The sequence below is a fragment of the Aricia agestis genome, chromosome 18 (assembly GCF_905147365.1).
Source record: "Aricia agestis chromosome 18, ilAriAges1.1, whole genome shotgun sequence".
In the NCBI taxonomy this organism is placed as follows: Eukaryota; Metazoa; Arthropoda; class Insecta; order Lepidoptera; family Lycaenidae; genus Aricia; species Aricia agestis.
The window spans coordinates 5,648,907-5,675,686 of NC_056423.1; the positions used below are offsets into that span (position 1 = coordinate 5,648,907).

At 39.6% G+C, this 26,780-nt stretch overlaps 1 protein-coding gene across 2 annotated transcripts; it reads right to left on the minus strand.

The window, feature by feature from the left end:
* Positions 1–812: 812 nt before the first annotated feature.
* On the minus strand, positions 813–25,574 carry LOC121735794 (chromatin-remodeling ATPase INO80). 2 transcript variants are annotated; one of them, XM_042126750.1, is made up of 30 exons: positions 25,410–25,574; positions 24,973–25,218; positions 24,142–24,347; positions 23,515–23,715; positions 22,572–22,663; positions 22,097–22,292; positions 21,423–21,563; positions 20,474–20,667; positions 19,880–20,069; positions 18,807–18,986; positions 16,350–16,605; positions 15,540–15,686; positions 14,776–14,916; positions 14,345–14,466; positions 13,101–13,372; positions 12,335–12,455; positions 11,966–12,068; positions 11,378–11,481; positions 10,997–11,152; positions 10,451–10,601; positions 9,418–9,545; positions 8,864–8,953; positions 7,605–7,682; positions 6,501–6,659; positions 4,615–4,717; positions 3,868–3,938; positions 3,254–3,359; positions 2,446–2,577; positions 1,809–2,013; positions 813–921 (listed from the first exon to the last, which is right to left on the minus strand). In XM_042126750.1, exons 2-29 carry the CDS (start codon positions 25,208–25,210, stop codon positions 1,823–1,825), a joined length of 4,269 nt encoding a protein of 1,422 aa, XP_041982684.1. In that variant the 5' UTR covers positions 25,211–25,218; positions 25,410–25,574; the 3' UTR covers positions 813–921; positions 1,809–1,822. The 2 variants fall into 2 exon arrangements, with proteins under 2 accessions (XP_041982684.1, XP_041982685.1); XM_042126751.1 differs by having other exon boundaries at positions 813–925; positions 1,797–2,013.
* Positions 25,575–26,780: the final 1,206 nt, after the last annotated feature.

Sequence of the window (26,780 nt, forward strand, 5' to 3'; positions counted from 1 at the left end):
GCGTTATATTGCATCTCGCTCTATTCCTGTTTCGCAGATATTTCGCAGTTCGCGGCGTCGGTGGACTAGAGGCGTAATCGCAAAGCGATTATGACACCCGAATTCACATACATACAATCAAAATCATTTAATAAACTTTTAATTTCGAGAAAAGGTAGGTAGTGCCCTTGCGCGCTTCGCTTGGCTCATCTTGGCGGGGGCACTCCCGTGCACCCAGAACAAGTACTTATCACAAAAACAATAAAAAAATAAACAAATAACAAATTTACCAGCGCAAGCGCTTGATTTCTCTGGCCATAATTTTATATCAAAAGTGTGACCTAATACTCAAGGAAACTTTGATTACGGTAATATTACAGTATATTCCTAGACAGTATTCACCATGAAAACTACCTCGATTATTAAAGACAAAAGGACGAAAATTGTTCAATACTTTTATTAAACAAATTAAAAATGTACAATTCACCTTTTATTAACTAAATGCACGTTTTTACAATAAATAGAGCGAAGTTTCTGAAACGTCGCCTAATACACAACAATACTAAGCGTCTCGTTTTGATACATAAAGTTAATATAGCGGAATAGAGAAACAAAGGCCTGAGCAAGAGAGATGTCACTATCAGTAACACTGCGTGGTAAAAAGAGACGTGTGATACATGACAGCAGCACTCTTTTTTTGACGTCCAGTCGGCACATGCCGCACTTTGACAATTTAATCTCATAGAATTCATGTTCAATCATGCTTCTGTAAGTGTATACGTACACATATTTTTCACACAGATGAAAACCAATTTTGGTTTCGTTTGACAGCTCGAGATTGTTGCTCTATTCCGCTAGGTATATTAACTTTTTATGGTTTGATACGAACGTCTTTAGAGATTGCACTGGTTGAGGCAGCATACACCGTCCGGGCAGAGTTACCTGTAAAACACACAAACAAATTATAAACAGCAGTCTGACCTCCCAACCTGATACGATTTTGATTTACGAGTCCGATTAGTTTCAAATTGAGCCGCATCGTGATTTTGCGCTAGTGTATAATAGTCGGGAGTAGCAAAAGCTTAAGGGAGATCGCAGACGGCACACTTTTTAACCGACTTCCAAAATATGTTCGTCTGTATATATTTTTTTTTGTGTGATCGAGTCTGCGGCGCACATACATTCGGCATGGCGCGGCCATGCAGACTGACGGACTGTATGTGCGCCGCAGACTCGATCACACAAAAAGTGTGCCGTCTGCGATCTCCCGTAAGATCATGCTAATTCGATTCTGGGGCCGTACCACGAAACCGTTTTGAGCAATCGTACGAGAATGCCGCGTCCTACTCTTACAAACGAGAAATGACGTTGTATTGTTAGGGGACGCGGCATTCTCATTCGACTGTTTGAGTCTCAAAACGGTTTCGTAGTAGGCCTACTGATTCTGTCGGGAGTAAGGCAGCTACATTATTAACGGAGTTGCGGGCGTCATCTAGTATTCAATAAGTACTCAATACCTAGTTACAGTGTTACATTAGCAGTAGTTATAGCATGTATAGTCCGTGCAATCTACGAAGACGCGCCCCACCAATTTTTGGGTGAGCATCTTTCCCTTTGACCGTGACGCTTTCTCTTAATAATTGGTATATTTATTGTAGTGTGCGCGTGCACTCATAGGTAATTAGTGTGTACCGATAACACTCAAACATTGGCAAAAGCTTGCACACATATACTATAAACGATTAGGAGGAGTAGTGGGGCGCGTCTTCGTGGATTGCGCGGACTATACAGTGCTTGATTAGCAGTATTTATAACATGTAGTGTTTCACCTGTGTAGTGTGTGCTATGGCGGCGGCGCTAGCGGCACCAACAGCGGCTCGCGTGGTCGCCGCGCGCGTCTCGCAGCCCGTACCGGGCCGCGCGCCGCTCGCAGCCGCGGCCGGCCGGGCCCGCGCCGCGCGCGCTCCGCACCGGCCCCGCCCACACTCGCAGTGCTCGCCTCTAGCGGCCCGTCGCCGTCCAGCAGCGCCGCTCCTGTGTACAATTTATAGTATGTTGTGTTATAGCTAGTCTTGTGCAGAAAATAAACGAGTGTTGTTCACATACTCTTTTAGACAAAATAGATTCTATAACTATCTGCTTTATTGGGTCATTTTGTAAAAGAAGATATGTATGTTTTAATTAATAAAGATGATACGATGTTAAAGTCCTATCTGATATGTAGAAAAAGTTACTTTTAATATGTAGAAAAAGTTAGTTTATTTGTCGTTTGAACTTCGAACGCCTATCACCGGTGCTTGTTAGACCGGCGAGAAGAACCGGATCGGTCGCACCCAATCAAATCTCGACAATATTCAAATGTTTTTTTTTAGAACTTCGTTACTACTGGTATATACTAGAGCGGCGAAAAGAACCAGCATTTGAAACTCGACGATACTATACAAAGAACTTTAACACATTTCATACCTGCAGCAATAGCAGCAGCAGCGGCGGGCGCCTCTCGCACCTCCTCTCGTCGCGTGCCGGCGTGACGCGAGCCGCGCGGCCGACCGCGACGCGCGCCGCGAGTCCCGCGCGACAGTCGCACCGGTGAGAACTCTGAAACATACATAGCATTTGTTTAGACTAACTTTCACATTATGTCACAAGCGACGCGCACGCCCGCGTAAAACATACACCTAGTTTTACAATTAGAGAGCATAATGCGACTCAGTGGCGCTTAATGTCGAATTATGCTGAAACTACTTTTCTGTCAGAGTTGGTATCCATTGCGCGCATCAAGCGAAAGTACTACTTTTGATAGTGCTCGATTGTGCGAAGCGGTCTTGTTGTTGAAACATTCAACGTTAAGCATTATGCCGCATAATGCGCTATAATGCTCTTATTGGAAAACACACAATATGAAGACAGTCGCGAAACCTCGGAAAGACAAACGGTCGTACTCAGTGAGATTTTATAATCACTCAATTGAACTGAATTATTGCTTTTATTTTATTGGACACGAGTCGTCCATCCACTCGACACAAACTCGCTTTTCTGTCTGCCCATCTATGTGCTTAGATCTCTAAAATTATGCAATGGGTTTTGATGAAATTTCACGCAGATATAGAGTAGACACTAGACAGAAAATGACATAGGCTACTATTATCTAGCGACAATAGTTCTCATGGAATTTTATTTTTTGCCTACATAGTCGCGGGCACAGTTAGTTTTGACATAAGCTCCATACTTTTCACATCTTTATAAAGTGATAATTAAAGTTAAGTATACTCACGGTGCGGCTCGTCCAGCACTAGTGCGTCGCTGTCGTCGTCCACTTGCAGCGGGCTGCCGGGCTCCGACGTCGAGTCGCGGGGCCGCTTAGCCTCGCCCACACCACCCTGATTATAGAATTTGATGATAATGGCAGTTGCAGTAGTGGGTGGTGGGCCAATGACCGTTAGAAAAAGTTGATAATGTCGTAAATAAATTAAAACGGTCAGTTACAAAACTAAAAACCCGACTGCATTTTGATAAAAAGTTACTCTCAAGTCTCATAGTGAACACGAATTTATCGAAACCTCTCGAGCTAAAATCCATCAAGACTGCCAGGCTCCAGACTGTGTCAAACAATTACCAAGACCAGCAAACGTAAAACTTGCTATGATTTTAGTCAGTTTCAAAAATTAAAAATCAAAATCAAAAATATTTATTTCCAAATAGGTTAACAAAGTTAACACTTTTAGAACGTCGTATCTACATGAGGCCTACCACCGGTTCGGGAACTACCCCGAGAAGAACCGGCGTAACAAACTCGCACGGGGCCACCTTTTACCAAAAAGGTGGAAAATAACAATACTATTATTACATTATATTGTGAGTAACAAACTTCGTATTAATATTATTTACCTGGGGTAACAAACCGCTCTTTCGTTTCCGTTCTCTTTCCTCCAGCTTTTTCTCTTCAGACTTTTGTCGATCTGCAAAAAAAAAAGAAAAAATAATTAAAATTATTAATAATATTGTTACTTTTAAAACACATTAGAATATACTACAATAATAATTCAATTGAAAATCACTGTTCATTTTAAGGACGCTATCACAAAAATTAGCAGGTCAGTACGAGTATCGACGTTAAGGACATTAAAATAACATTCAATATCAGCGCGCCCTGTACAGTGCGGTTACTTCGCTCGCCGCGTTCTTGATAGGGCGAAAAAGTATGAAGAAATTTGAGAGCGTTTCTAATTTTTATTATAAAATATGGAAATGTTATTTATTTTTATATAAAATATTTAGCTATTCGTACAGGGGACTAAATAAGCAACAATTTTTTTGTATATTTATTTTCCTTAGTTCAATGTAAATTAGCTATAATGGTACCTAATCAAACCCCATTTTTTTTAATCTTTTGCGATTATTGTGATGGTCAAAACGTATTTATGTGAAAATGTTGTATGCGGCTATAACATTTTTATAGTGTAGACGTGGAGATAAATATTATCTTTCATTTGAAACCAAAATATCCTCGCAGTGTGACTCCTAATTCTTTAAAATGATACCTAAAGATCGCTGATATTTGTGAAAAAATGTGATAGCGTCCTTAAATAATAAGTAATATAATGTAAAACTGTGAGACAATGAGAAATAGCTTACATTTTAATTCTATTTCTTCGTCGTCTAAAAGTAACGACACCACTTCTTTTGGCTTGAGTGTGTCGGGTTTAAAATTGCCACCGCTTATGACCATCCTTTGAATCTGAAAAAATAAGTAGTTTAAAGTTATGTTTTGTTGGTGATATTAGTACTTACATCAATTAATATTTATTTTATAACTATGTAAATGGTAGCAAACTCCGTTGCGTCTAAATTCACTTATCGCGCTGCAGCTGAAAACTTTTTCGCGACAAAACTCTCTTACGTCCTTTCTCGGACTTTAAAGTATCTCCATACGAAACTTCTAAATCGGTTAAGCTATTTCAGCGTGAGGAGGTAACAGATAGACGAATAGACACTTACACGTTTATAAAATTAGTAAGGACTTTATTTATTTCTTCGTAGAATATCATCTGTAACAACAACCGAGTAGCAGTACGAATATGATGCGTCTTTCCGTAATAAAAGCGCTAACCATTCCATAGCTTTATTTTCTAACTTTCTAATGCGTCGTTTAGTTTCAGCTCTGTTGGGCAGAGAAGTGGGCAGCGCGAGAATGTAAATAGTCACTCGCGCTGCCACTCTTCATGCCGCTGCCGCTGCCCGACGTGTAAGTTTTTAAGTAAGTAAGTTTTTTTCTTTCTTCTTCGTCTTATTATTTGTTTTTATTTAGGCCCGATTCGACCAAACTTGAAGTAACACTATAACTATCATGAGAATAATTTTACTCCTTTAATTTACTCTAGGGTATTATCGTTTGCATTTTACCAAGTTACTCAAAGAGTATGAAATAAAATGTCAATTATAGTTCACAATGACACCGACCGTGACAGTTGAACCCTGTTGTGCAACTATTCTCAGTTTAATATTTACTCCACCAAAATAGCCCGTGTAATTGGTAATTGCACGGGAGTAAATATTTACTCCCGTGCAATTACCTCATTCTTGGATTAGAAGTTGTAAAAACACAAAACCAGCTTACTCTTAGATTAGGAGACAGTTATACTCGAGTAAAATTTTACTCCAGTTTGGTCGAATCCGCCCTAAATGTGATTATTAGTCCTTTGACATAGGTTTAGGTACTATATTATTGTAAATGAATCACAATAAATTTTAATTTTATTTCGACAATAGGTATAAAGGGAAAATTATTGTAATATACTTTCATTAGATACTGACTTAAACTTTCACAAATAATGATGTAAAATTAAAATTAGATAATATGAATATAAATTTCTATCATAACCTATTATGTAAAAAGAAAAACTAACGAATTAACTGTAAATTGTAATAACTTGACTAACATTTATATAACATTTTGCACGTCGATAAATCGACAAAATATGTGAAACACTGCTTGAATTGTATCACCCTCTGTGCCATATTTATGCAAATAAAAAAATATTATTATTATTATTAAGTATGTAGTGGTGTAAACGCTCACTCGCGTCGTTACTGCCGCAGTATGCAGGGCCATATTGCCGGCAGCGCGTAACAGTAACAGCGGCAGAGGCTGAATATAAACGTCCCATAAGAAATGCGCACTTCGTACTTTAAAGCGGTATGAAGATTTTGGCCGACCTACTGTCCGCTAAATGTGTTTTTTCGCGTTCACGAATATTTGTTTCAAAAATGGATAGCTAACATCAATACAAACAAAAAATAATCTTAGATAAAACCACATAAAGTGTCACATTTCGAAGATATGAGCTGCCAAAGTTTTACCAATTTAAGTTTTATCTTTTTGTTTGTATTGATGTTAGCTATCCATCTTTGAAAAAAATATTCGTGAACGCGAAAAAACACATTTAGCGGACAGCAGGTCGGCCAGGCTCCATACAGAAATCTTCATACCCCTTTAGGTATTGTTGTATGTTTGTACCCACCTCGCTCTTCTCCTTGGCCCGCTGCATGATCCGCTCCTCGATGGTGCCCTTGCAGATGAGGCGGTAGACGGTGACCTGCTTGGTCTGGCCGAGCCGGTGAGCGCGGTCCATCGCCTGCTGGTCCACCGTGGGGTTCCAGTCAGAGTCGTAGAATATCACCTGGAAATATAATCGCATTACACTACTGCACGTGATACTGAAGCCAGCAGCCTTACCCCCGAAACTGTAGGCCTACTACGAAACTGTTTTGAGACTCAAACAATCGGACGAGAATGCCACGTCCTGCTCTAACAACGTCATTTCAAGTTTGTTAGAGTAGAACACAGCATTCTCGTCCGATTATTTGAGTCTCAAAACAGTTTCATGGTACAATTCTTGATACGATTTTGATTTACGAGTCTGATCAGTTCCAAATTCAGCCGCAGCACGATCGTGCGCTAGTATAGCTGTCAGGAGTGGGAAAAGTCGTTGAGATCGAATTAGTTCCAAATTGAGCCGCAGCACGATCGTGCGCTAGTTATATATGTGGGAAGTAGCAAAAGCTGTTGAGATCGAACTGATTGGATTCTCGATTCGACTCTGATTCTGTCGGGAGTAAGGCTGGAGTCTGTTGACAACAAGTTGACAAATTGAAAATGGATTATAGTTATTTTTAATGTGAAATTAAAACAAAACATTACATCTCAAATCAAAATCGAGGGTAATTTAAATTATTTTACTTTCGCAACATTTGCAAAGTAAATAAACTACCAAAGGACTATCTTGAGCGTTTCGTTTATCCAACCAAATGCTAAACCTAAGATAAAATATTCGCAATTTAAATCCATACTAATATTATATATGCGAAAGTGTGTCTGTCTGTCTGTCTGTTATTACCTCTTCACGACGAACCGCTGAAACAATTTTGCTGAAATTTGGTATAGGGAGACTCGATCGCACAAAAAGTCTGTCGTCTGCGATCTCCCATAGAGATACTTAGAGTCCCGGGAAAGGACATGGGATACTTTTTATCTCGGAAAAATGTACGGTTCCCGCGTGATAAACGAATTGTGGGGCAACGGAGTTGCGGGCGTCATCTAGTAATATACGTTTTTGTATACTCACAGTATCGGCGGCAGTGAGGTTGATGCCGAGTCCGCCGGCGCGCGTCGACAGCAGGAACACGAAGATGTCGGCGCGAGCCTGCACAGTGCACATACACGCATATTGAGGTATCAGCGCGGCAAGCGACCGCGACCGACAGATATCTATATATCAATACGTGGGAGAAAAACTTTGTAACCCTTTTTACGAAAAATGGGGAAACGTAGGTGCATGAAATTTCGCACAGTTATAGTTTATGCACTCCTTCTGCATGAGCATCGAGCCAATAATATTTTAAAATTATGTTTTTATCATGCATTTTTTTAACAAATAAAACGTTACACACACTACAACACACACACTAGGAAAGATGACAGATTTTTGAGTGACAAGCCTATACATACGAATTATACTCTTTTATTTATGCTTGAAATCTGTTGACAACAAGTTGACAAATTGAAAATGGATTATAGTTTTATTTATTGAATTTTAGATACTATTAGACAATGCTTAAACGGCCAGTCTGAGATCAGCTGACAGGAATTGAAAAAAATATGTTAAAGTCAATATCTTTTCACAAAATATAGGTAGTAGTCCTAATGTCGTTGAAAGTAAGGTCCAATTTCGACCATTGGGCGATCTCTAGTTCAAATAAAATGCCAATTTATGACAAGTTACATCTACAGTCTACACCACTACAAAGCAGCGGCGCCATGGGCCGCTAGACCAATGTCGGTAGAAAATGAAGCCTATGTCATAAAACCACATTTTATTTACATTCTTGTCGGTCGCGGTCACTTGCCGCGTTGATCGGAACGGTTCTCATCAAAAGCATCAAACGCATACAATATAACGCGACGTAATTTCGGCGTGGTGTGTCATAGGTAATTTAAAATACATTGCAGGCGGAATCATGCCGAACTTCCGCCACGGAACTTCGGCATTGTGTGTTTAGACACTTAAGAGTTTCTTTAGTTTATTATTTTCGAAATGCATCAGTTTTGAAAATTATTTTAGGTAAATGACGTTATATTATACAGGCAATAAGCGTACAAACACGAAAAGTTGTATATTTTTAATTTTTTACATAATTTATTATTATTTTAATTTACATAATCACACAAATCTTTCAAAGTCGTGCGTATGCGCAAGCGTGTATGCGTGTGTTACATCTCGCAAAAAATATTGAACAGATTTTTATTAAACTTGGTATGGCAGTAGTTTAGGCACTGGATTAACATACAATAGTATTAGTAATAGTAGTGGATTTTTTAACTCACCTGGAAGTCGGCGACCATGTCTCTTCTAGCGGAGATTTTACTCGACCCGTCCAGTCGCATATACTTGTGTTTTCTATGCCACATGTACTCCTGCGCACAAAATATATTACTGACATTATATAAATAAACACCTTATAATATGTCAGTGTGTATCCCGGCTTATAATAAATAAAATCTAGTGATATGTAAACTAACGCTTGTTTTGCCAAGTTAGTGATCTGACCAGAAGTCCAGAGGTTTAAAGGCTGATAAGTTCTGTCTCGCAAATGGCCCATGTCTTGGGTCCGGTTAACGAATTTCGCCCGTATATCTTAGATACTAAGACGTAAGTTACACGTTTAGTTTGTCATCAATATGGCGTCAGTCTGAGACGCCAGATTGATGACAGATTGATGGCTAAAAAGTACATAATAAAGAAATGACCAGTCCGACAATCAACTAGTTAGCTAGGTTAGCTGTTAGATGTTCAGTTTCGTGTCAATCTTGCCAGAATGATGGACTGAACTGATGAGAAACTGAGCGTGTAATCTACGTCTAAGTTTCATCTAGCGTACCTCTAGCAGATCAATCATTTTGGTCATCTGGCTGTATATGAGCACGCGGTGTCCTCGCTCCTTGAGCCGCCGCAGTAGCGAGTCCAGAACCGTGAGCTTGCCCGCGTCGCTCACTAGCTGGTTCTTGTCTGTTTAAATTCAAATTCTTTATTAACACAGTACACAGAATATTTATTTATTTATTTATTTATTCAGGTATAATTACAGACAACAGAATAATACATTTACATAAATAGTTAGTATAGTTTTACAGTATACATGAAGGTGGTAAGATAGTGATGATTGATAAATAAGTCCTTACATTCTACCATGATTATAACTTTTTTTTTTATTAAATAAGGGGGCAAACGAGCAAACGGGTCAGCTGATGGTAAGCAACTACCGTCGCCCATGGACACTCGCAATATCAGAAGAGCTGCAGGTGCGTTGCCGACCTTTTAAGAGGGAATACGCTCTTTTCTTGAAGATTTGCAGGTCGTATCGGTCCGGAAATACTGCTGGTGACAGTTCATTCCAGAGTTTTACAGTGCACGGCAGAAAGTTACGCGAAAAACGCACTGTGGAAGACTGCCACTCATCAAGGTGATGAGGATGGTATGTTTTTCGCGTGGGACGATAGCGAAAAGTTGCAGGTGGTATGATTCCGAACAATTTTTCAGAGCACTCTCCGTGATACAACCGATAGAGGATGCAGAGTGAAGCTACATCTCGGCGTAATTCCAGGGGGTAACTTGGTGTTTGAAGTTCTATAAATAGTTATTTTATACAGTATGTCAAAAGAAACCAATATTATAATTGTGTAATATTGGTTTCTTTTGACATACTGTTTTGACATATATATTTTCATCATTGACAAAACTCGTCGGTTATACTGTGGCGATATAATTGGCTTCAAAGGAAGATCTTCTGATGGAGCAAGATATAGTATGCTCGGTCAAGCCAAAGTTGTTATTTCAGACGTTGTATAATTATGTCATGCTGATCTCAGAAACTTCGACAGCGCGATGCAGGATTGTGGCGCTAGTTGTCTCACCTGGCACCTGTAGCTCCGCCCAACCGTGGTGCGGGCGCGCGGCGTGCACGAGCGGCGCGAGGTCGTGCGTGCGCGCTCGCAGCCGCGCCGCACGAATCGCGTGCGCGAACCGGCGCGACACGGCGAACGCGTCGCCGCCGCACGCAAGCACCTTAAAGGTGACATAAACATTAATATTACACATTTATGATAAATAAGTTGTACAATTAGCTATATAATGTTTTGTTCACGTCTGCAAGACACCTCTTCTTGTGCTGCACCGTGCGCAGGAAGAGCGGCAGCGGTGTGGGGACGTGCGTGCGGACACTCCGGTGCTTGTGTCTCCGCGTCCTATATCGCCGTCTCGCTCTATCTCTCTGCAGCTGTGTATTATGTCTGTCTCACCTTGTGCTGCGCCGTGCACAGGAAGGGTAGCAGCGACGTGGGGACGTGCGTGTACGTTCACGATGGACGGGGCTCGTGCGTACTCTCCGGAGCTTGAGTCTCCGCATCCTATATCGCCGTCTCGCTCTATCTCTCTGCAGCTGTACATTATGTCTATCTCACCTTGTGCTGCGCCGTGCATAGGAAGGGCGGTAGCGGCGTGGGGACGTGCGTGTACGTGCGCGATGGGCGGGCCTCGTGCGTACACTCCGGCGCCTGCGTCTCGTCCACTGCGACCATCTCACCATCTTCACTTTTGATTTCTTTCAACATCTCCGGCTGCAATAGTAAATAAGATGAAATAAAAATTTTATAAGCTTAATGGCCTTTCCACATCTCCTCGTCACGACAACAACGTGGAACGGTGCGGTAACGTGGCACGGTACGTTGTCGTGACGTGAGCGTCAACGTAACGTAAAAATGAATGTCACGAGTAACCAAACTTTTTATATAAACACTTTTATATAAAAACAAACACCATTATTGATAAAATATATTCTGTACCTGTTCCTCATTTTCTTTCAGATGTCGCGTACGCAACGCTCTATGCTCTACGGTTTCGGGCATGTAGTGTATCACGTGATCTGTGTGCGTATAGAATGGACCTCCTGCAAAAAATTGGTTGTCTGTAAAGTCGGTTTACGGCATAAACTTAATATTCCACTAGGTATATTAACTTTATGGTTTACGGACGGTAGTTTGACATGACAACATCAAACATTACAGTCGCTCGAGCCAATCATGCCTCTCTCTAGTCCGTGCCGCGCTCTCGCTTGCGGAAAGCGACAATGAGCGTAACGGAACAATGACGTCATCTTTTTCGTGCATGTAGTCCGTAGTATTCTGTATTGAGTTATTAGACATTGTCACGTCAAAAATATTGTGGTGTAGTAATTGCTGAAATACCCTTTTGGTAAACATAATATCGTTCAATTTTTTATTTCATAAAGACAAAGACGTAGTTAACTACAGATTTTATCATTGTTAACTAGTTCATAATCAGCTTGTTTACTTCTCAATTTTGACGGAAGTTATTAAGTTTTTCAATATTATTTTTTATGTAGGTGATTTTTAGATAATAAGATAATATACCTGTAACCCACAATGGGTCTGTAAAGAGCAGTTCTCGCCACAACAGACTGTCGTGTTTCCGCGCCTTCAGTATATCCGCGTTGGGACACACTAACAGCATATCCTAAAAATATTTTTAATGCTTAAATAGATTTTTAAATAATGCTCAGTTCTGTGGCTGAGTAGACAGTAAGTCGTCCATTGGCCCAACGATACTTGTCTCTTTTACTCGTACGCTTTTATCATATAATTGCTAAAACGAGATGGCAATATACTCGTGAGCGATTTAAAAACACAGAATATAATGGATCAATGCACAGAATTTGTACTAGCCCTACGGGCTACGACCTTACTATAGCAAATGCTTTATGAAGAGAATATTGTACACACCTTATAATTAATTTTCTTATAATAATCAGTTTGTTTATCGTCACTATCTTCGTCTGTCCACCATGTTCGTCGATGCCGCAGCTTCTCATACTTGTCAAAACATTGCTCGATATGTTGGACCCTGCAAGATTAATATTAATCAGGGCAAGCGAAGCGAGCCCTAGTATATCCCACAACGTGTAAACATTTTGTGGTACACTTTACGGAAAAACTTAAAAAAACGATTTGTGCTTTAACATTGTAATTTTTATTAATATGTAGATGGGTTATTATAAGTCAATCAAGGTTTTTTATATGTAGAATGTAGATGTGTTATCATAGGTCAGTCAAGGTGTGACGACCCGAGCCTTCACAAAGCTCTTTTAGCTAGTATATATGACGGCCCACACTTTTCATTTCTTTTCTATTAATTTTAACGACATAGATCGAAAAAATCAAGTGGGAGAACCATTTGGACACAATTCATGGATAAAGCAAGGACAGAAGATACAGATACAGTACAGATACAAACGAAGAAAAAAAAATAGTTTTTATCAAGGGCTCCAATTGAACATATCGGAGCCCTTGATAAAAACTATTTTTACATGTTTCTTATATATAAGAAACATAAATATTTCTTATTTATTCTATATATTCTTTCCCTGCTAACTTGCTAAAGATTAAAATTATTCTTAATATTATAGATATAACCTTAAGAATAATTAAAAACTATTTTTGAATGTACGTATATTGTATAATTTCCAAATATAAAATTAAGAATACTCACGCATACATCATACTGCACACAGTCACCCTGTGCAACTCCATTGGAGACAAGTCCATGAATCGACTGAACGAGAACCCTTCCCACATATTCCGGTGAACATACTCCGTAGCCAGCACACTCAGTTTGTTATATAGCAGGTGTCTTTGGGACGGTGTACTGTCACTCAGTATACCATCCTCCGCTACCAACTTGGGTAGATGATAATCATCGACTTGCATCACAAACGGTGACCGGACGTCCCTCCTCTCGAATAGCTCAGGGTGGTTACATACCTGGTTATAAAATAGAACATTTTTTAAGAACACATGTTGCTCGCCCGATTATAGGTACCCAAAATATCTCTATGACAAGTTTATGAAATTTTGAGTCTGGGTGCCATCGAAATTCTCATACAAACGTAATACCAAGATCATTTCGCATACGAGAATATTTACCATATTTGAGTTATTATTCAGCTTTAAGATAGTAATTACCTAGGTTTCTGTACAAAGATTCACTGCAAAATATTAACATAAGTACCAAAAAATATGAATGATTACAATCTAGTATGTAAATATTGTAATCGTTTGTATACAGAATTTCGATGGCACCCGGACTCTTAAGACTTGAAAAGGACAAACATTTTTTTCACAGTTTTTAACCAATGATGTTCTACTTATACAGATATGTTACGTCCATACTATTTTCCGGCTTAAATCTCTTCCGAACAATTTTCAAATTCAAAATTGCAGACATTGACAAATTTGACAGATAAGTGAAACAAAAGATACGAAAAACCATTTATATAAAAGAAACAGTTCTATTTTTAAACGTCAAATCGTATCGCTGTCTCTTTCTTCGCCTGAGCTATGACGAAAATTCGGTTTTTTCCAGATTGTTCGAAAAAATAATTGAAAATGTAAATAATCGAGGTATTTATTGCAATCAAGACATGTAAGAGATTCCATTTGTTTTGTTTACTTTCGAGTTATAATTGGTACATTTTCGAAACACGCACAACGTCATTTTCAATTTATTTAGGTAAGACAAGACGCGGCACGTTCGTGACTGCGCTCGATTCAGACTAAACAACAGACGGGCTGTATTTGAAGCTTCACAACGCGCGCGGTAGTAACATATCTGGTTTGAGTATTTCATCATTGTTTTTAACACAATTTATTACTAGGATTCGGTGGTTACTGGTTGAAATATTTCATGCATGATTGAAATGATTCTACTGGTTACTAAGTTAATCTTAGTCTCACCTTCCTAAACTGCATGACTAAATTCATCAAATTAGATGTGAAGTTCTTGTCAACATTATGACCAGACTCTGCTCCAACAGAGTAATGTAGTAACTCCTCTATTTTAATTTTCTTCTTTAGTGCTGAAAAATAACATTTGCATGGTTTCATGAACGGAACAATACGGCTCTATCCTTACAAAACTTACTATTAATTCTAGACATGCAATGGAAGAGATATTGTCGCTTTTGCATCAACGGATCATATTCTGTTTCTTTCCCCTAATGTATTACTCAATCTAATTTGTGTGATGTCTACATGTCTGATACATAAGAAAAGGTACTTGATATAATTAATTTCTACTGCTAGGCATAGCGCTTTTGTGGGCCACATTTTTACAAGCATATGGGTTTATTCTTCGAGGATTACTGTATAAAACACTTAGCACATACCTATATACAATAGTTTCTGTCGTATCGTGAGCGGGCAGTGTACCATCACCTCGATTTTGTCGGACAACTCATTTTCAACATCCTTCTTGATACGTCTCAACATAAACGGCTTCAAAATCATATGCAACCTCGATAAATGTTCTGAAAAAATGTGTAAAGATCAGGCCCACCAACCATTAATCATTTACAAGTAGACTCGATTATTGCTAATCATTATTCTTAATATTATGCCTCGGCTTTCATATACGAGCATATTAATCTTAATTTTATTCCAGGCGACACAAGAAAACCAAAGGCAGCTAGGAACACATTTTTTTATTTCATATATTACCTGACTTTATTTTTTTTTAATGAACATTCTATATTTATCCTAATTACAAACATATAGCCACAATATAGTCACTCTAGACCAGGGGTCACCAATTATTTTCGCTCTGGTCCGTTTTAAGACATGAAATGACCTTCGCGGTCGAAACATTTTATATAAAAAAAATATTAAACATAGGTAATTACGGAAATTACAAAGTTATTTTTTAGATATATCAATGAGAAAAGTAACCATTTTTTTGTAGCTAATTATCTCTCTGAAGTGAAATATTGGTGCAAGCTTGAATATTGACGTTAAATCCTGGAGATGTTGAAGTCCTAAGATGAACGAAGATCATCTTCGAACATGCTTGGTCCGCACACAATGTGTCGGCGGTCCGGATGCGGACCGCGGTCCGCCATTTGGTGACCCCTGCTCTAGACTAATCACAACTTACTCTCATCAATGGTGCTCTTATTTTCCGCGTGACTCTCAATATCCTTGGAGAACCACTCATTGAATTCCTCGTGCGAGTCAAACAGCGTGGGCATTATAAAGTGCAGGAGTGCCCAGAGCTCCGCCATACTGTTTTGTATCGGTGTACCTGCAATTACTCATTGTTATAGCTTAACTCAGTTTATCCATACTTAAAATCATAAATGCGAAAGTGTGTCTGTCTAAGTCTGTCTCTAGGTAACCTCTTTACGCTCAAACTACTGAACCGATTTTACTGAAATTTGGTATGGAGATACTTTGAGTACCGGGAAAGGACATAGGATACTTTTTTGTAAATTGTAAACTTTATTTTAAAATAATAATTTTTCTCTCACTTTTTTGGTAAAAAGTGGAACCCGTGCGAGTTTCTTACGCCGGTTCTTCTCGCCGGGGTAGTTCCCGAACCGGTGGTAGGCATCAGGTAGACATTCTGAAAAAATTTGATTCAAATTTACTCAGAAATAAAACATTTTTTATTTTTTATTTTTATTTTTTTATTTTATCTCGGAAAAATGTACGGTTCCCGCGCGATAAACTCATTATGGCGCAACGGAGTTGCGGGCGTTATCTAGTAGTACAGTATAAAAAATTCAAAATTCTTTTCTAGGGCAGAAATCCTAAATCTTTCCATGATAAGAACTAACTTATAGGTTTACTTAATTTCCTGAAAATTAAGGTAGAGAGCTAAGCGAGAAGAGTTAACAGATACACAGACACAATCTCACGTTTATAATATTAAAATGGAAGATGGATCATGGAAGTATGGACTTACCTGACAGTAACAAACGGTTTCTACAGCTGAATCCCAGTAGGAGTTTCCACCGCATGCTAGCCGAGCTCTTTATGGCCTGAGCTTCATCCAGTATCATATATTGCCAGGAAACCCTATTTAGATACTTGAGATCAGACACGACTATCTGGTAAGACGTTACCACCACATGAAAAGCCGCTTGACTAGTATGAAGATCCTTTCTCTCCCAGAATTGACGGAGAATCTTTCTCTCGCTGGGACTACCCCAATATGGAACCTGAAAAGTTTTGTAAGTATTCAATACAGAACTCGGCACAAAATACGCAGGTGCTGACTTGCTGACAGCTGGTGCTTTGGATGGCTCTGCAACTTTAAGAAGCCATAATATCTTTAACAATACATATGCATACATATATAATAATAATAATATAACTTTATAATTATAACTATTTATAACTATATAACTAATATTATAAATGGGAAAGGGAAAAAAAGTAGCAGGTACATGACGCAAAGATTAAACGATGTGCCCAGAGTTATTTACAACGATACTCCGATTGCTTACACACACTCTGCAAAAAACCTCGGAATAATTATTGATAGCAATCTGTCCTGGCAGCCTCAAGTCAATGAGGTAAGTAGGAAAATATTTCACTCGATACACATGCTTAAGCGTCTTCAGAACTTTTTGCCCTTAAAAACTAAAATTTCCCTAGTCCAGTCACTCATTTTCCCTATCCTTGATTATGCTGACTCCTGCTACTTAGATGTTACCGAAGAGTTGCTGACTAAGTTAGAACGTTTGCAGAATCTCTGCATTCGTTTTGTCTTTGGTCTTAAAAAGTATGACCATGTCTCTGCTTTTCGGTCACAGCTAAGGTGGCTTCCCATTCGTCTTCGGCGAAATATCCATATTCTCTCCCTCCTTTATAATATCCTTTATAACCCGTTGTCTCCCTCTTACCTCGTAGAGCGTTTTGACTTCTCACGATCCTTAGACGTCCCTTGTAGACCTAATGTTAGAACGAACCTTTCCCTCCCCTCCCATCGCTCCAACTTCTTTTCCTACTCATTTACTGTTCATGCAGTCAGATTGTGGAATTCTCTTCCCCATGCCATCCGTGATAGTCCTACTATTACTGTCTTTAAAAGACGCTTGAAAGAGCACTACCTCAATTCTGAATCCAGCCATGATTATTAAATATACATATAGAATGTATTTATTTATAGTATATTATAATTTATATAGTTTATGGTATAGTATACATATTGTATTATAATATAGTAAGTATGTTATTATTATTATTTTAATTTTTTTTTGTTGTACATATAATACTGTTTATCATAGTAATAATTTAGTTGTATATTTCATTTGTGTTTATCTGTGCACGCCCTATCTGATGTTTTCTGATCAAATTTCTCTTCTTAGGTCTGCTGGAAGAAATCTCTTTAGAGATAAGCAGTACCTGTTGTGTCGTCTTTCTTTATAAGTATAACTTGTTACATGTTTTTTGTGTGCAATAAACGGTTAAATAAATAAAAGTGTGTCTGTCTGTCTGTCTGTCTGTCTGTCTGTTACCTCTTCACGCCCAAACCGCTGAACCGATTTAGCTGAAATTCGGTATGGAGATACATTGAGTCCCGAGGAAGGACATAGGATATTTTTTATTTCGGAAAAATGTAAGGTTCCCGCGCGATAAAAGAGTTGCGGGCGTCATCTAGTAATATAATAATAATAAGCGTTTATTCAGGACATACACATTACCCCATTTGTTAAAATATGATTATGTTTCTTTCACCATAGCAGGAAAGCTTACTGTACTCAAACAGTCATACATATTTTCATAACCGAAATATCAATAGATTCATAATAAAGTCCGGGAAAACATAGAATACACAACTTATAACTCTAACTCAAATTACATTAATATTTATTATATCACTTGAAATAATAGAGGAGGAAGAGTAAGCAACGTAATATTACTTCAAAAAAATAAAATAACCTACAAGAGGGAAACATAGACGACCTCCGTGGCTCAATGGTTAGAGTGTGTGGCAATTCAAGCCGGGGGTCGCGGGTTCAAATCCCGCCGACGGAACAAAAAGTTTTTCAATGTTCCTGGGTCATGGATGTGTATTAAATATGTGTATGATATAATAAAAATCTTAAATATATGTTTAGTATAAAAGTATTAAATATATATCCGTTGTCTGGTACCTGTAACACAAGTCCTTCAGGTACTTAGCACGGGGCCAGACTGACGTGGTGTGAAGCGTCCATAGATATTATTATTATTATTATACATTTTTCCGGGATAAAAAGTATCCTATGTCCATTCCCGGGGCTCAAAGTATCTCTATACCAAATTTGAGCAAAATCGGTTCAGTGGTTTGGGCGTGAAGAGGTAACAGACAGACGGACACACTTTCGCATTTATAATATTAGTATGGATAAGCAAACACAGTAACACCACTTACCACTTTAAAATCCGGCACAAACCGCTGCATCTCCTGCTGCCAGTTGTGTAACGTTGATGCCGGAGACACCACCAGGAATGGACCCCACACCCCCAGCCTCTCCGCCACGTGGCAGAGAAACGCTATGCACTGCACCGTCTTGCCCAGACCCATTTCATCCGCTAGAATGCCACTTATACCCTGTTGTAGACAATGTAGAAAAATATAATTAGAGATTTAATCGCTATTAGTATTTACGTTTCGAGTTGCGTTACGCTACAATGATTTTAAGTTTTGCGCATCAATCGTTCCTGGATCATGGATACGATACACATATTTATATTATTTAATGAACATCTTTAATGTGTAATATAATATAAGAAAGTATTAAACACATGAATTTCATTGTTTGATACCCATAATACAAGTCCTTCAAGTACTTAGCATGGGGCCAGCCTGACGGGCGTGAAGCGTCCATTTGTCTAGACGAGCGAGAGCGTGGATGAGCGAGAGCGTGGATGAGCCAAAATTCAGCTGGTATCCCTTAAGAGTCCCTAGGAATATGAACAGTAGGTCGTGGCCGCTCACCTGTACGCGGCGCGTGCGTCGCCGCCGCACGTAACCGCTGCGAGCGTACTGCTTTATCTCTCTCTTTCTTGCCGCATCGTCTCTCTTTCTTTCGTATAGGTTAGCGAGACAGTTAATGCCCTTCAGCTGGTATCCCTAAGGCCTCTGCCTCGAAATCAGCGGGCAGCGGGGCGGTGGTGGCGGCGGCGTGGGAGCGGCGCGTTCCAATGTATAAATATTAGATTTATATGGACCAGTTCTCGGAAACACCGGCGCCGTGAGCGGTGCGCTGCGTACTAGACGGCTACCCGCGCCGCCACCGCTCCCGCCGCAAAATTCGAGGCTGAGGCCTTAAGAGTCCCTCGGAATGTGGACGGTTTGTCGTGATCGCCCCGCTCGGTCGTACGCGGCACGTGCGTCGCCGCCTCACGTGACCACTCCGCGCGTACTGCTCTACCTCTCCTTCTTTGCCACCTAATGGAGGCAGATTGTATAATATGTATTACAGTAAATATACATCTCCATACCTGGTCGTACAAGTTAGCGAGCCAGTTCATGCCCTTCAGCTGGTATCCCTTGAGCGTCCCTCGGAATATAGATGGCTGATCGTGGTCGCCCCGCTCGCTCGTACGCGGCGCATGCGTCGCCGCCGCGCGTGACCGCTCCGCGCGTACCGCCTCCCGCGCGTTGCGGGACGCACGGGCTTTCATGGCTTCGCTGTGACAAAATGTAATATTATAAAGATATATCAAGAAAAAAAAAACGATCATCAAAAATCAAAATATATAATGTTAGCTTTTAAAAAAATCTAAAGCGTCCACCACATTGCATGCGCGTTCCTCGCGTGTGTACGAGAGAACGCCGCGTGCGTGCCGCGAGCGAGATGCTTATGCAATTCGCTCGCGAATTGCGCACGTCGCACCCTAATGTGGGCTCAGCCTAACATCTCAATTCATGGTCCACCCGTTTAGATGCTATGATGCCACGGACATAGACACACAGACAGACATTAAGTCAAACGAAATACAGGGGTGGGGAATGTTAAAAATCTATTAAAAATCTATTATTTTTTTATATTATATTACCGATTTAATGATTTTTTTAATTTTATCTATTCCTACCTGTCATAGTTGTCAATAGCAGCGAGTCTAGGGTCCCTGTCCTCGTCCAACTGTCTCAGTATCCTGTCCGCGCCGCTGTCGCCCTCGTCCGCGTTGAGTTTCCGCTGCATGAAGTGAGCGTACAACTCCGTTTGTGTGATCAAAAAGTTGAGTTTCCGCCGCTGCCGCTTCGCCTCCATTAGTTCGACGTCCATCTAGAATTATAGAGGTCATACAGAAACTATATGTGGCAGCACTTTCTTTATATAAGAACGTGAAGGAAAAACCACTGGATACTCGGCAAAAATCTGTCAAAAATAGAAATCCAAAATCCAAAAAAAAAATGGCGCCCGGCCCCGCCCCTTTTTTACAAATAATGTAATATATTTACATCCAACCCACATTTTATGTTTCTGTGAAAAACATTAACAGCTATGTTAAATTTTCTATCTATCAAGCCATCATAATTATAGTATTTAGTCTGATTTAATATTCTTTTCACAGTATGTACTTTGAAAATTATTTTTTCTGATCCTTTGATTACAAATTAAACAATATTTTGTTATAATCTACACGACGGAACCCTAAATTAGACCCTTGTATCAACAATTCATCGAAACATCTTGAATTGTTTATAAAAACAGCCGTGATTTACGACCCGAATAAACCGGTTTCGTATAAATAGGTAACGGACATAAGTAAAAAATCAATTTTAATTTTCACATTAGCAACACTAGTTTGCAGCACCATCGTGCCAACTGCAACAACGTCGATTAAACAAACGATCACATAATCAAACTTTGATTAACACTTGGGAAAATCACTTGGCGGCAAAAACAAAAAAACTTGATGTCTATAATGATTTTGTTATTCCTCAAATCTAAAGTTTCTCTAAAAAATAGTCCTTTTCTCCCAAAAACTTAGCCACGCAACTATTAACTCTATTCGACAGCAATAAGAATGAACTTACCTTGCGTTGCTCTTCGGCCTCTTTTTCCAAGCGTCGTCGGGCTTCCTTCTCTGCTCTGTCGTACCGGCGCCAGTACGCTTGCATCTCGCGACTCAGACGCTTGCACCGCCGCCATACTGTCTCTTTCATGTTCTTTGTTGACTGTAATGATTATTATAAAATACTAGAGTCTACAGTCTAGACGTTCCGCGCGGCTTCACTCGTCTAAAGGAATATCACAGACAAATTAGCCCACACAAAATAGCCTATGATCCTTCAAATAATTTTCTCAGTTTTTTCGCACGTTTTCCTCTGTTTCTTCGCTCTTATTAGTTTTAGTGTGATAATATATAGCCTTCCTCGATAAATGAGCTATCTCACACTGAAAGAATTTTTCAAATGGGACCAGTAGTTTCTGAGGTTAGCGCGATCAAACAAACTCTTCAGGTTTATAATATTAGTATAGAAGTATAGATAATAATCATTAGGTACACTCGGCGAAAAAGCGCTTGTAAGCACTTGTAAGCAAAATTGCTATGACAGCTAGCTTAAGAATTGCATGTTGTTGCTATAAACGTGGGACATGGCTTATTTCGACTTTTAGAGCATATAAGATACAACATAATACATAACATATAAGACAGTATGAATCAGTTTTTATTTAATAGAGAGTTAGAGTTTCTTAAACATTGTACCTGCATAGCTACATGCCTCCAATGCTTGCAGCACAGTGTTGCCAGTCTTTTGCGTTGCAACATAACTTCCCTGTGTGTTGCCGCTCTTGCTCTTTGCACTTTACCCAATTCCTTTTTAACTAGCAGTTGCCAATGTCTCCGTCTTCTTGCAGTCAATGCTTCAGGGCTCTTGAGTGTTGTAAGCTTCTTTCTGCCCCTAAAAATGAATAGTGATGTTAGTAATCAATTCATTTATTTTTTAATTTATAAGGTTTGCCTACGACTTCTTACACTATTACACATTTCATACTACACTCAATTCATAATAAAATATAGAGTGACAAATCTTTTACAGACAATTTGGATCCTGATAATATGACATACTAAATATAGTTCATACACAACCTTAAGAATGTTGCACTACTTGAGTCGCAGTGATGTCAAATGCTTAAAATATGACACATTATACCTTAAATTGTAAAGAAAGTAGAATTACCTGGCTGATTGTTTTTCAGATATCACAAAATCATCATCATCCTTTTCTTCCTTCAAATTCAGTAGCTGTTCCTCCCAGTCTATGCCTTCAGGCTAAAAATAGAGAAACATTGTATTAGGTAAAGCATTGTATCTAAATATATATAACTCAAAGGTGACTGACTGGCATGGTGATCTATCAACGCACAGCCCCAACCACTGATCGGATCGGATGTATCGGGCTGAAATTTGGCATGCAGGTAGATGTTATGATGTAGGCATTCACTAAGAAAGGATTTTGATAAATTCCACCCCTAAGGGGATGAAAGATTGTATAATATAATACTTCTTAACGCGAGTGAAGCCACGGGCAAAAGCTAACGTTAATAATTAGCATGATTGACAATAGATTGGTTTCGTCACATACAGGGTGCAATTAAACCATCCTGCCAAATTTTTTCCAGGGCTTTTGAATTATTAGGAGTCCATTTTACCAAAAAAATTGGGTGTTATTTTTTTTTCAATGACATATTTTATCCCATTTAAAATCGTTGCAGAACGGTCGCTCGCGGCGCGGGGGAATGAGCGGGGGTAACGCGGAGAGGCGCGGAGGGAGGCGCACGCGCGGGGGCTCGTCACGCGCGGGCGATGCATCGTGTCCATTAATTGTATGTTTTTTAGGATAACTTTCGGAAGCTATTTCTCAACATTTTAGTACTGAGTGATTATAAAAGAAAAAAAATACGTGTATTTTTATTTTTAACAAGGATCAATATATTAAAAATTGGCAGGAAGGTTTAATTGTATCCTGTATACTAAAAATATGTTCTTGATTAGAATAAAATTTAACGAGATAGAATAAAGAAAATCCCTTTTTCCATCACATGCTGGGCACTGTTTAATAAGCCTAATCGTCTTAAGCTAAAAGTAAGGAGAAAGCCCAGTTCAATTATTTTTTCTATTACCAAGTCATTTGTTTCACTGGTATTCTTATTATCTGCCTTATTCTTCTTCATCCTCTGCACATTACGCGGCACATTCTTCTCTGCTGGGCGGCCCCGGCGACCTCTACTTGTTGGTGTGGCCAAAGGCTTATTTATCTTTCTCTCAGGGTACCTATCTATTGTAGATAGAAGTCCAGCTCCATAATACATGTACCGGGAGTTCTAGAATAAAAGTTTAATACATTTAAAATCAATCTTATTGCTATCTCTTGTTATATCTTATATTCGTGAAGGAGTAGGCATGATCATTAGACAAGCACTTACAGGTTTTGGTTAAATAGGGTCTAATATTAATAATTACTTGTAGGCTCTGACTAGCGTTGCCAGATTTTTTTGTGACAAGGGACTTTGGAACTTTTGGAAAAAAAGGTATAAAATCAAAAGTTCTTTCAAAAGTCTTTTCATGCTTCTACTGCTAAATCAATTTTGATAAAATTAGGAATAATATGAGACTTTGAGTCCTAGAATCTTTTCTATATACTCTGTTCTTGCAATGGATAATTTTCAAAAAAAAGATACAATTCTTGCACAAAAATCGTGTTGTTTAATATAATTTAATTATGTTTACAGTATAAAGACAATTCTTACCCCTGAATCATTATAATATTTCTTTGCATATTTATTATGGTAATATCTCTCTTTTAACATCCACTTGATTCTCCTCTCTTTGCCAGCTGGTGTGTCATCATCACTGCTCGAATCTGACTCAGATGATATTAAAACATTTCTGAGCCACTCCCTCTCCTCTCCGACAGAAGACAAGTTGTATAATCTGAGACGATCACTTTGGCGCTCTGAAAATACATACAAGGAGAATGTTGCTTTAAGGTTCACGCTCACTTTGTCGGCGCGTGCCGGGGCGGGTCGGGGCGGGTCGGGGCGCAGCGCAGCGCAAAATGCGCTATAGCACACTATTGCCGGGTTGGGTTGCATCGCATTGACGGATTTTAACACTAACTGTGCCAGGGCAGGTCAGTGCGCAATGCATTGACGGATTTTGAGCCGAGGCTTGCCGGGCCGCATCGCATCACATCCGGGCGCCGCTTACTATAGCACACTGTTGCCGGGCTGCAGCGGATCTTGTCGGGCTGTGTCGCATTGACGGAAATCCGCCGAGCAAATATCCGCGCTGATGCACCCCAGCACATTGTGCGATACGCGCATCCGCTTCCATACAAATTGTATGGAGGCGGATTTTTGCGATGCGCCCCGGCACGCAGAGCCCCAACAAACACACTTGAGCCACCACAACAACTAAACAAATATTTGAATAACATCAACTCTGTATGTAAAGGTCAAAAATAAAATGAATCTCAAGGGCTTCTGAAGGGAGATAATTAGTATATCTAATATTCTCAAGGTTTAATTATTCTTATTTGCCATGGTAGTCAGTAGCATAGCATAGAAAAGAATGTTTACCTTGTTTTGAAGTGACAACCCCGTGCATGTCCTTATCCCCCCTAGACATCTCAAGTATAAGAGACTTGTCATCCGAGTCATTGTCAGATCCACTCTCCTCATCGGAGTTCAATATTTTCTCAACTTGGTTCACAAATGGCCTCACGTCTAGGGCGGCCTCCAGCCTCTGGATATGCAGAGGTCTCGCGACATCATGCCGTTTCAGAGGCTCCTTCCTCACTACAGAATTCTCAGACATCACAAAATCTGAAAAATAGAATAGAGACATTTGACACCAGCTAGCTACATCACACGGTATAATACTCAAAGATACTGTTTCGCTGTAGATACAAATGTAAACAGTAACAATTACTTATTGGTGGTAACGAGTACAATAGGGATAGCCCATACAAAAGACAAGTAAAGTAATATAAACATATGAACAAAGTTGGACTTACCCGAACAGATTTATCCAAATATGACCTCACGTTGATTACTTAACACAGAATTCCATAGCATTTACAAAATGGCGAACGAGAATATTCGACAAATTACTGTCAATGTCGCCGCCCGGGCGGCGCACATATCCACTCATTTCGTATTTGAGCTGGAAAAAACGCGAAACCGCCATAATACATGGGAACTGATTTGACATTTACCATAATGTAAGCTCAAGTTGTAATTGGCTGTTATGCTCATATTATGCTTTATGGCTATAAATCCACCAATAATAGTTCTTTATTTACAATATTGGCCAATCACAAAATATTTATCATGAGAATGACAGCAGCGGCCTACAATTTTTTCCACCCAAATAAAGCTAAAGCCCTATGCCAACAATGCCATTCCAATATGAATGCCAAATAGCTATGTCCACACTGTGCACTTTCATCTTCAATTTTCGTCATCAACTTTCATATTTGCGCATTCAATAATAATTGAATGCGTCAAGGAACGCAACGCAAATATTGTGTTATTTTTGAAGTTTTGGTACAGTCCGAGGGCATGCGTCGCGACTCGCGGCCCGTGGGCATGCCTTAGTTGACTGCGTAGTGCGCTATAGCGCATGCCATTGACGAACAGAAAAACGCACAGTGTGGACAAAGCTAATGGGCAATGAAATTAACAATGATAATGAAGTCTAGTGATTAGTCATTAGTACTCAAGAGTATAGCTCTCAACTCAAGGCAAGAGTAGCTTTCACTCAGCGTAACTGGGCGGTAGCAGTCATTGACTCCCTGTCAAAAACTTGTCATTTTCTATACAAAGTCACGATTGACAACATCTGACACTTTATTGTCAATGTCAATGACGGCTACCGGCTACCGCCCAGTGACCTACGCCGAGTGAACCTTTATAGGTTCACTCGGCCCGGCCGCACATTGTCCGAAATTTCTGATCAGAAGCAGTTGAACGTCCGCGCTGTCTCTTACATTTTGTACTGAGACGAGTGAGCTCGAACTCGCCGGCAGGATATTTTGGATAGTGTGCGGGGTGGCGGTCCGGCGAAATTCAACTGTTTCTGATCAGAATTCGGACAATGTGCGGCCGGGCTTAATCTTGTAAAGTGTCACTCAACTTGAGAGTTGGGATTAGGATTTATGACCACTGGAACTTCGTACCTACGTTCGGACTTGGGTGTCGGGACTCGGGACTGGGGAGTGGGAACTCGCAAGTCCCGACTCTCGAAGTCGGGGAAAGTAACTTTTTACTTTCCCCAACTGCGAGCCTAAAATATAATAATATTTTTCGTTTAAATTGTAATTTGAAGCATGATTAGCAGTTTTCACTAGCTATATTAATTCAATTATTTGCTGCTTAAATATCTC

Excerpts from the sequence above, each read along its gene's own strand:
- LOC121735794 (XM_042126750.1), bottom strand. The coding sequence starts at position 25,210 with ATGTCTGAGAATTCTGTAGTGAGGAAGGAGCCTCTGAAACGGCATGAT. Across the intron at positions 22,664-23,514 it reads CCAGTGAAACAAATGACTTG|CCTGAAGGCATAGACTGGGA; the intron begins GTAATAGAAAAA and ends CTCTATTTTTAG. Across the intron at positions 11,153-11,377 it reads TGAAAGAAAATGAGGAACAG|CCGGAGATGTTGAAAGAAAT; the intron begins GTACAGAATATA and ends TTACTATTGCAG.